This window comes from Octodon degus, unplaced genomic scaffold (assembly GCF_000260255.1).
Source record: "Octodon degus isolate 3935 unplaced genomic scaffold, OctDeg1.0 scaffold00015, whole genome shotgun sequence".
Classification (NCBI taxonomy): domain Eukaryota; kingdom Metazoa; phylum Chordata; class Mammalia; order Rodentia; family Octodontidae; genus Octodon; species Octodon degus.
The window spans coordinates 12,771,198-12,782,775 of NW_004524591.1; the positions used below are offsets into that span (position 1 = coordinate 12,771,198).

An 11,578-nucleotide genomic window follows, 5' to 3' on the forward strand; every position below is an offset into this window, starting at 1 on the left:
TTATTCCACTGAGCCATCTCCCCGGCTCTCACTTTCTTATTGCATAAATTGTATCATTTTCTTTATTAAGAGATCATCTGATACTTTGGGAAGTTCAACAATACCAAAGATGTTTTATAAAGAACTGTTCATTTAACTGATGTGTCTTGTGTAGTAAAATCATTTCTATGTCAGCAAGTCATCTTTCACTAACAGGTCTATATTAATATGTCTATGTTAACTGGCTTTATTTTGAGGGAGGTCCTATTTAAAACATAAGATCTCTTCAAGAAGTCCTTTCAAACTGACGATCACTAACACATAACTAATTCATTGTTTAGCTTATAAATATTGAACTGAGGAACTTGTTAGGAAATAAAGGTTTGTAAGCTTTACTCACAGTGCCTCTGATTCAGGGGTATTAGCACAAGGCCAGGAATATCCATTTTAAAAAACACAGAAAAAAAAAATAAAGAACACAGTTTTTTCCTAATGCAGGCTGTCTTTAGACCACACTTTGAAAAATAATGCTCTCCTCCTCCCATACCAGTAACCACATGTGTGTATTATACATACATATTAACTATTAACCCATACTAACTCTCCCACACATTATGAAGTGGGATCATAATAAGTGTATGTATATATACATAGCATCTCTTTTAGTGGCTATATTATATCCCACAATATATAGTAACCATAATTTATCCTTTTTTTTTTAACATTTATTTATTTATTTATTGTGTGTGTGTGTGTGTGTGTGTGTGTGTGGCCAGCTCAGCCCACCAGGGGGCGGGGCTGGCTGGCATGTGGTGCTGGGGGATTGAACCATGGTCTCTGTGCTTTGCCAAGCTTGTTCCAAGTAGGTGCTTTAGACCACTGAGCCATCTTGCCTGCCCAATTTATCCATTTTGCTACTGATGGACATTTAGATTACTAGCTTTTTTATTCTCTTTCCAGCAATGCTAGAATGAATAGCATATATATTTGAGCTGAATTTTATGTAGCATATAGAAAGTAGAATATCTGTAGAAAAGTAGGGCTTCTAAGTTAAAAGGATATATGGCGCACTTTAAAATTTGATCCCACTGAATTTCCCACCAAGTCATTTGTAGTCCCACTAGTCATCTTAGTGACTAAAAACTTCTACACCATTGCCAATACAAGTACCGATCAGTTTATGTTTCATCAATCTGACAGGTTAAACAAACACTTCATTTTAATTTCCATTTTACCATATTTTTTAGTATTAAAATAATTAGCACTGTTTGTCAGTGAAGCATAATTATCACAAACTCTAAAATGTACCGTGATTTACTTTCAGAAAACTTTGACTTTATTTTAAAACATAACCCTGTAAGAAAGACGGAATAACAGTGAGAGTTGTAAGACCTATGTTCAGGGTGTGGATTTGCTGCCGAGCACCTAGGTGACCTTGGGCATGTCACCTATCTCTCTGAGAGCTTCAGTTTCCTCTTTTGCAAATTTGGGATTCTACTCACTTTATAAGATTGCTTTGAGTATTAAATGAAATAATAAGTTATAAATATTAGCTATCACTACCACCATATTAGCAATGCAAGGTAAATTATTAAAACTGCTTGTCTTTTTATATTATAAAATAATTATGCTGATATTCACAAAGCCAGATTCTATTAGATAAATCAACTATTAGGATTACTGAAATCACAAGAAAGAATATACATTTCATAGAGCTAACACAAGGCTTATGGAAGTTGGTTCTTATCCTGTTTCTCCCCAAGTCTTCTTTTAACATTAATTTAGAAGATTTCCTAAATCAGTTCCTTAGATGAAATGAAATTATTCAAATATATAATTAACTACACACAAGATTTTTAAGAGGGATTTGTTTCTAAGTATATATACACAATAGTGCAATTCATAACACCATTGCTATTTCCTAGAGCCAACAAATGAAATTCTAAAATTTTACAGACTTTATCCTTACTTTCCAAAGCTAGCCTCAGTTCAACTCAGCCACAAAGTCTTATGCCAAGTACAAGCAGCATATTATTCTCTGAACTCAGATAAATTCATATTAAAGTTAAGAGGCAAAGGAATGTTCTCTCAGTTTGTTGGTGCTTCTGGTAAAACAAATAATCAGCCTTGCTGCATGACCCACAGAACGATTCTTTTTTGGATGAATGCTAATGGACCTCTGTTCCCCATCCCTAGGCCGTGCAAAGCACAAAAACCAAGAATGAGATGTCGCGGTCCTAGGGTTTATCCCCAGTTGCTCTCAGGGCTTCAATTAACTTAAGTATTTCTCCTGTACTTCCTCCCTCCATATCATGATATTTGCCAATTTTTATAATTTTAAATGAATAAATAATCTGGAAAATATTTTTTCACTTTTTATTTCAATAACACAAGAGGCAACATTTACTGTATAAAGTACTGCATATGGATGGAGAACATTTACACAAACATACAAAACTTCAAAAAACTAAATTCCAGTTGATTTCTATATCCTTAAAAGGGTACAGAACATGTAAAAATAGTCAAAGTCATGTTTACTTTTCAGGAATGTAAACTCTAGGAATACAGTTAGAAACAAGAATATTCACCAGGAAAAGATTAGTATCACCACATGATTAGAGGTAAAAATAAGAGGTACACAATAAACTTCATATGAGAGAATTGAACAGTATGTGAAATAAGATCTTGAGTTTTCTAGTTAAAATTTTATATTACAACACAGGTGCTCTTAGAACTCCACTATAAAAAAACATAATAACACATTCAAAAATGTTCACTACTAGACTCTTTAGATATGTACAAGTTACAAAATACAAAGACAATATATTTATATTGTGATGAGGAATTTAACAATGTTAAAATTTAAATAACTCAATGTATTAAGTTTAATTTCACTAAGCAACACATCTAAAAATATAAATCCATGCTAATCAAAGGACCAAAGTTTTAATTTTTCATTCAAAGATTGGGAATACATTATCATACATCAATTTCTATCTAAAATACTTAATTTAAAAAAAATACTTAAGTACACATCAAATTATTTGCCTTTTAAACTTTTTTGTATTTTTTCAGTTACATCATTTAACATGTATTTCCTTGATGTGCTCTCCTTTAATATAGATTATGCCTATATACTCAAACATTACACTGCCTTACATAATTCTAAGAGTACATTTTTTTTTCCTCTATGACTTAACACCTCAAATAGTTTCATTTTATTCTTCCAAAATAGGCAAAATCCCTTAAAACTGGGATCATTTTGGTCTATTTTGGTTTATAAATGTATTTATTAATTCAACTTTTAAAAAATGAGTAAGATTTGTTGAGTTACTTCACAATTGAAAAAGGCAATGAAATGCTGATTTTAAAAAATCAAACCTGTCATTTAAGGACTAAAAATTTCTATTCTTCAAGTCTACAAGAGTTTGCCTTAAAAAGTTCCACAATGAGGGACAAGGACACCAGGGTGCTTCCCTATGGCTTTAAAGAGAGAATGTCATTGTGCCCTGGAGCTCTGGGCCACTCCCTTATTACTTTGCTTCTCTTCCCACTTGGGTCTCAAGAGGTCAATGCTAGATCCAGCTTCACTAGATCATCCAGGAAGTTGGGGTTCAAAAGTAAGGTTGGGTGACTTCAAGACTCCTTAGAGGCTTAAAATGTGGAAAAGAACTTTAATTTCTCTTCAGATCCTCTCCACTATGGGGAAAATAACCAGAGTTTCATGTGGAGTCTTCCCTTGATAAAAGGTATTATTCTGGATACTCAAGGGACCTGCAAGCATTAGCTTCTTTAAAGGCATATAACCTAGGAAAGACAACTCACATTACAAGACAAATAGGGAAAGAATAGTATGGTCAGCAACAATTATTTTTGTAGTTAATTATTACAGTTAAAAATTGTCACTGCATAATTATTTGAAATAGTATCAAAAGTACTACAAAGAATTTTACTGTTTATTCCACAGTACAAAAACCAAAGTGGTGCAAATCACTTGAAACAAAAATTCAGAATCACCCCCACTGAATAAGAAATTTTTAAAACAAAGAATATACACAGATAAATTTGATGTACATTGTATAAAAGTTTAAGTACAAAAGGTATAACCTCACATACTTAAACTTACAGACATCTATACCTCTGATTTTATTTAGGATGAACAAGAAAACTATAAAATTTACATTTTTATTGCAATAATAAGTACAGATCGTTAGGAATTCAGAATTAGAAGATACATCATGAGTCAATGCTATTAAAGTTAATTAGCTGTTAAAAACAATACAGGTTATGATATTTGATATTAAATATTTATTTGATCTAGGGTTGTGAGACCACTGAGAAGCCTGCTATCTTCTCAAATGATAACATCCATAAAAAATCTTGTTAAAATGTCAATTTTTATTCACATGGCCTGGTCTTGATATTTAGAATTTTTACCAAAATGGCTGATGATGTGAATTGTCTTTACTGGTCCACAGCCATGTTAATAGAAAAGGTCTAGAATGATACCAAAATCAGGTTTCATTACAGTGCTATAATATTAAAATATGTTCTCTTGTCTGGGCCAGCTAATGTTTCTTCAAATTTACTCTTCATTTCTAAGCTTCTTGACTTACTCAAAATTCCAAACTTTTAACTCAATACCATAATGTCAATACTGTTAGTAACTCTGCATGAATGAAAGTTTGCTAAAGAATTAGGAAAAGACAATAGGAAATTCACAGTGATACTTTACATATATTTCAAATTGTATACAGGATTGCTATTAAATTAATACAAAATCAGCTCTAATTGCCTTCCAGTTTTTGACTACCAGTTATGTCTATGGATCTTACTCCATTTTATTACTGGAACTAAAAATATCAGATTCATTTATGGTAAAAAACCACATTATATTCAAGGCTAATGAGTGAAAACTAGTTCATGACTTTTGAAGAACTAGGTTTAAACTGATGAGCAAAGCAATATGGTTAAAACTGCACTTGATATAAATGCCTAGCACTGTTCAATACATACAGGGTTTTACATACTGTATTTGATCTGTGCATGAACAAGTACAAGGGGAAACACTAGCATGTTTTCTTTGTGACCACAGCTAGGAAGCACAAGTAAGGAAACTTCTGTGTGCTAAAAATTAAAGCACTCAAGAAGTGTACAGCTTCCAAGGCCTTCTTTCCCAGCTACCTACTCTCATTGTCAGCCCTGTTCTCCAGTCTCTCTCTCCATTTCTTCCTCTATCTCTCTGAATTATTAAGTATAATTTGCTTTACAGAAAACCTCAACAATAGCTGAAATGGCTACCACTAACAAACACCAAATACCAAGACTTTACGTCTATCTAGAGGCTCTAGTCTCTTGTAGCTACATGTAAGCTTATTTAGCTTTTCTGCCTGCCTGCCTTTCTTCTTTTTATTTGTGGTTAGAGGTAAATGATTATTCTTGCTATATCATAAAAAACCATTTAAATAGATCTGTTCATGATCAAGAAATACATTTAATTTTTTCATATTTATTTAAGAAGACAACTTTAAATTAGTTAATATACAGATATCCTTTGCCCATATTTCACTATATATTTTCTTTTATGACATCTTACAGATGAAAAGTGATTGGTATCTAATTTCCTTCATTTGCTGATAAATGATTCAATATCATACAGTTCACACTGGTATTTTGAGAGCTGCGTTGCAAGATTTACAATGATTTCCAGGAAGTCTTCAGTGATGTGTGCTCTGAATTATAGGAATCCAACCTAAATCAATCAGCTTTATGGCCTATTATAGGAATTTAAAGGAATTTTCACCTGCTAAACCCAGACCAAACACTTCATAACAACATTATCTGCCAGCAACCTGATATGCAAACATCCTAAGGAGATCAACAAAAATGCCCCTGCCCATCTATCTCCTGGAGCCACATAATAATCACAAAATAACTCATCTGTGAGTTGTCAGCCATTTTCCAGTGCTTTGAACAAACTGTTCTAACCTTAAAGATGATCTGGTTACAAGTAATTTCTACTAGCACTTTTCATAGTAAACATTTTGTTTATTCATGTGCCTGTTTTTCAGGGCAGCTGACTGAAAGGCCAACTGTGGAATTCCTGAATGTGCTCCTCTGTCCCATCTTTTATGAGCCAGTCTCCTTCTGTGGAGATGCCCTTTGACTTTGAAGGGCAAACACACAGCTACCCAAGTAGAAGATATTTAAAACAAACTAAAAACGTCACAGGAGATGTAAGCAACTTAATCAGACAACCTGCCAATATTTATTGTCACACCACAATCTTAGAACAGTAACAATGAAAAAGAAAAAGACTCAAATGGGTAGGGGGCAGACCAAGAAATAACAAAACCATTATTTCAACTTACTGCAACCTAGACATCATTCCATTCACTAACCTAGACATTATTCCCTTCATCAAAGTCAAGGGCTCATGTTAGGAACAGTCATGAAAGAAGCAGGGCACTTTCATTAAGGAGCAGTCATATTTCCATATTTACTGGGTATAAGAAGAAAACTATGTTACACTTCAATCGGTGGACAGAGTAATGCTAATACTAGGAGGTCTCTGCTGACCTGCTTGATACTTCACTGGAAGCTCAGTCCTTTCTGAAACATAAATGAGCTTTTCTTCTTGGAGACTACAGGCAGAAAACCTATTGGCATCTGTCCCAGTCCCACAACCAACAGCAGATGATGGGTTATGTGGGACTGTGACACCACTGACTTGTTCAAAGGATTTGCTAAATACAGTCGCTGCCGTCTTAGCCAAACCATGGCTATTAGGCTTAGGTAGGGACTGGCTGGTTGTTAAAGTTAGTCTCTTCAAAGAGAGAAGCTCAAGATTCTCACTTTGGGCTCTCTGAGTTTGTTTTCGAGCAAAGTGATCTTTGTAAGATTCCCCTGTAGCTTCTTTTTCTTTTCCTCCAGTTTTGCTTCCTCCTGACCGTCTCTGGTTCTTTCCTACACTTGTCTTGTTACTACAATTGTGACTACTGTTTGATAAACCCGACTGGCTGGTACTAGAAGCAGCCCTGGAATAAAATCCCTCGTCAACTTCAGATATCTCCATCAGTTCTTCTTGACCTGTAAATTCTGTATTTCCTAAACAAAGAAATGACAAAGATCAATTAACATTAAATATCTTAAGCAATTTTTAAAAAAAGATTAATACCAAATCAATTATGTTTAAATCAATTAAACTGTAGCATAATTTCACAAAGCAATAGATTTATAGAACAAAATCAAAGGATAAATTGAAAATTTATTCTATAAAATATAAAAAATTATTGATTGTAATTAAATGACAGTAATTTAGAGTACATTAAATAAAAAGCATGCCATAAATCATACTCTACTGTGTTTTTAGAAAGAGTTTCTCTATTATTCATGCAAAGATCAGTGACAATTAGAAAAATTATTGCACATCAAAACTAGGGCACAAAACCTTCCCCAGGAGCAAAGCAGTAAAATCAAAGCTATAGCCAAATAATTTTTTGAAAAAATAGCATTAGAATATTTTTAAGTGTTTTCTTAAAGGGTTGCATTCTCCATTCTTATTATTTTACTAAAGGAAGAAAAATCTAGATTTTCATATGTCACAAGCTTGAAACATTAAAATAATATTTATCATTCATATAATAGATAGCAAAAATATATAAATTAAAAAATAATTTCAGATACCAAAGCATAAAACAGAAAATTGCTTTAGGAACAATTTTCTGCCTCAGTTTTCATAACAATTTACTGAGAGACAATCTAGGCATGACCATTCCAAACAACATTGAGTTATTGAGAAAATGTGATGCATAATTCATGCATTTTATTAGATGACATGCAAAAAATTTGTGACTGCAACTGCTGCTAAACATGCATCAGTGGCCCTTTGCCCTGAGATACCTTGGAGTGCAGCTATAAAGTGCTCTGCTAAAACTGCACTCTGCCAGGTGAGTTTATTCCATCCTCCATCATTTTTCTCACAGATTTTTGCCTCCTGATCTCTGGCAAGCCTTTGCTCTCAGCTCTAGGATCTGTGGCTGTTTCCTGCACACCCTGCATATGCTGAGCATCAATCTCTCCTAGTGTTCTGCCTTTTTCCCCATTCCCGGTTCTCTCTCCGGACACATTTGTGACACTAATCTCAGGAATGACAAGGATGCCCAATTCAGTAGTATCATTATTGTTGTCAGGTTGCTCTAGAATTGAAGATGATAAGACAAAATGATGGCTGAAAACAAAATAAAAATGAAAAACAAGAAAAACAAAAGTTCCAAACAAAAGCTGGACAACAGAATGTTATGAATTAAGCCAAATATTCACATCATTTACAGTACTTGGACATCACTGGAGACAACAGGGTCATGTTACTTAATTTTAAATGAGAAAAAAAATTCAGAGCATCAGTACATGTTCTGAATTTTTTCCATACTTATTTCACATAGAACATGAAACAAAAATTTTAAATAAATGAAAATATCATTTTTATTGTTCTTAAAGATGATATTGTGACTACTTGAACTTATGTGAACCCTTAGGCAAATACTGAAGGATATATAGGCAAAACTGTAGCTCTTGTCAACATTAGAAACCATACTACTTAGAAATTCCCCTTTATATACACAAAAATCTATTTTTTTAATCAGACTACATTGGGACTGACTTAATGAACTATGACATTTGGGGAAATGTTTATTCAATTATGACATGACTAACAATACAACCAGTATAGTTTTTTTTCCATAATTTTATTGAGAAACAAATAGTAATGAGACAATTTCAAATCAAATTAGTAGGACAGTTTCAATAATTAACACGTTACATACATTAGAAGCAGCTAGTCTCATTTCTTTTCTTTTCTTTTTTTTTTGTTTTGTTTTGTTTTGCAGTGTCAGGGATTAAACACGGGACCTTGCAGTTGCCAGGCAGGTGCTTAAGCCACTGAGTTATATCCTCAGCCCAAAAATGGCAGGAAGGTTTTTTTTGGCTGGCTCAGAATGCCTTCAGGGCATGTTTGGCTGGCTGGAGTTGTGGGGATCGAACCAGTGCAACCTACTGCTTTGTTGACATAGCCACTTAAACAACTGAGCTAAGGGGCAGGCCCCCCAACCAGTATAGTTTTTGTCTCACATACTACAGTAAATATTACTATGGCCAAGATAGAATTAAGCTATTGGTTTCTTCAGACTCATACCAATTCCCCAAATTTAGGCCAACTGTAATAGTTACTATACTAGAGAAAAATAAAAGGGCGCAATTTTATTTAAAGCTGTCAAGTAAATATCTGTAGTAAATAGAGGAAAATAACATAAGTAGATCTAAAATGAGCCAGTAATGAAACTTAAAAGTTCAAAACAATATAAGGTCATATATGACAGTATATACTATATAAAAAAATGTAGGCTACAAATCTGCTAGAAGAAAATTACCTTGTAGTTTCAATTTTTTGATTAATATAAATATCAAACTCTCACCAATGGTGCTAAAGGTTGAAAAACATAAGGCAGTAAAAGAATGGAGGCTAGAGCCATGTGTTCCTGACTCTGGCACACCGGTAATCACCTGGATGTCTTTAAGAACTGCAGATGCCTGGCTCCCACCCATAGACATTCCAATTCACCTTTAACACGAGGTATAACCTGGTCATTAGGAGTTGACTAATATGCAATAAAGTTTGAAAAGCCCTATTTATTCTGATTCTCCCACATTTTGAAAACTTTAAAGTTGTTATGGGCGTCTTACACACTCCAAGCCAGCAGCAACACACACCTATGAAAGTTTCCTCAAAGCTTCTGCTGCTCTGTGCTGGTGAACTAATGCACTCACAATTATTTCACCACAACTTAGTGCTTCATATATTTTTAACTAAAGGTTCTCTAAGTGAAATCTGCAGTTTAAAGACAGGCCAAGGAATGTTGGTAAGATAGCAGTACACTGCTGCTTCTGGGTCCTAATGAAGGAAGGTTTCATGGGACTAAAAAGTTCCAGTCAAGTCTATTTGCAATTGCTAACAGCTGTCTTAGCTAAAGAGAGGCCAAATAAATTCTTACTGAGGTACATCCCAGAGGTCAGTGCAACTTAAGAGTAAAACCACCATGGTGCTGTTGGGTGACAACCAAGACCTGTTCATTTATACTGTAGAAGTTATTTCAAAAAGAGTATTAATGAACCTTCAGTTCAAAAGGAAAAATTATAAATGCTAGAAATTATCCAAGTAGAACAAAGCCAATGAATATTAAAATTTAACAAGAGCTTAATATAGGCATAGACAATCTAACAGAATAGACAATACTGAATAGCACTAAATAGTTCTGTGGAGAGTGTTCACATATATCATGCAGTTATATTCTCAAAACAGTGTGTTAAACCTCTGAAGTAGGCCATTTGACTCCCATTTACAAGAAAGGAAACTGAAGTCCAGAAAAAGCTACAGGGTTATTCAGTGAGGAGTTAAACAGTGGAATCTTTTGACTTCAATGTCCATTTTTAAGATACAGATTCTAACTCAATTCATTAAAGTCAATCTGAATTCAAACTCTTCTGACATCTCCAAATTAGATTTAATCTATTAACTTAGGTTCCTGGTCATTTAATAGAAAGCCAATAATTTACTTTGCCTGAACAGAGAGCCAGAGCAAATAAATTCTTGAAGAAAACCTAAGAAAAGTCATACCTCTGAATTTTAGGTTTTTAAATTTTTATTTCTTTTTTTAAAGATGCTAACATAAGTTATTAATTTAAATAGGGCCTCAATGGTAGCAATTTGAAAAAAAACCTAGAAAATGATAAGAGGAATATTATACTGAGCAGCAGTTGCCAAGTGAACTGTTAATCACCACTTACAGGACAGTGATAAAAATCCACAGTCTAAGAAGAAATTATATTAAATTTATTTCAATCATGAAATTAAACGGCATGTAGAAAAATTGGATCATGTATCTTCCAAAAGAATAAATCTTTGACTAATTAATATATATGCTATATTAATATATATACTATCAGCAAGAAATGATAATGGATTTTTTTCCTTTTTTATGTATTTTATGTATTTGGTACAGGGTCACTATGCAGCTCAAACTCTAGTGATCCTCCTGTTTTCAGCCTTCCCTGCCCGGGGATTAAAGGCATGCACCACCACACCCAGAACTGGTCATTGGCTTACCACCCTGGTACCTGCCTTTGCCTAAGCAGGCACTTGGTCTGCTGAACTATCTCACCAGCCTGATAATAGGTTTTTAAAATTACCTACTAAATTCACAAATGGAAAAGCACGTAATCTATACAGAGCAAGAAAGAATGGAAACATTAATTTGCAGGAAAATTACAGTCTAAAATAAAATAATTCTATAGACCAAACAAGCACTTGTTATATGATCTGGCTCTCTGACTTCTTCCCCTGTGGAACACTGACCCAGATTCCCCACACATACTTTCTTACTGGTTTTCTGGCTGTCCTCTGGGGTTAGAATGCTTTCTGCCAGGTAGCTGAAGGTCTCATCTCCTTTGGGTCTTTTCTGGGAAGGCTTCTCACTGAAACCTTCCAGGTCACCCATCAAATGCCTTATATTTTTTTCTTTTCTGTTGTTCTGTTCTTTTCTTT

At 34.0% G+C, this 11,578-nt stretch overlaps 1 protein-coding gene across 4 annotated transcripts in view; it reads right to left on the reverse strand.

Annotated features, from left to right (window-relative positions):
• Positions 1-2,351: 2,351 nt before the first annotated feature.
• The window catches only part of Fam126a (family with sequence similarity 126 member A), a 109,071-nt gene continuing 99,844 nt past the window's right edge, over positions 2,352-11,578 (reverse strand). For 2 of the 4 annotated variants that reach the window (XM_004626460.2, XM_023709861.1), the window contains one exon: positions 2,352-7,086. In XM_004626460.2, the coding sequence (XP_004626517.1) occupies positions 6,512-7,086 (575 nt within the window). In that variant the 3' untranslated portion in view covers positions 2,352-6,511. Of the gene's footprint in view, positions 7,087-7,881; positions 8,178-11,578 lie in introns of all 4 variants that reach the window. The other 2 variants (XM_023709863.1, XM_023709862.1) reach the window with 2 other exon arrangements.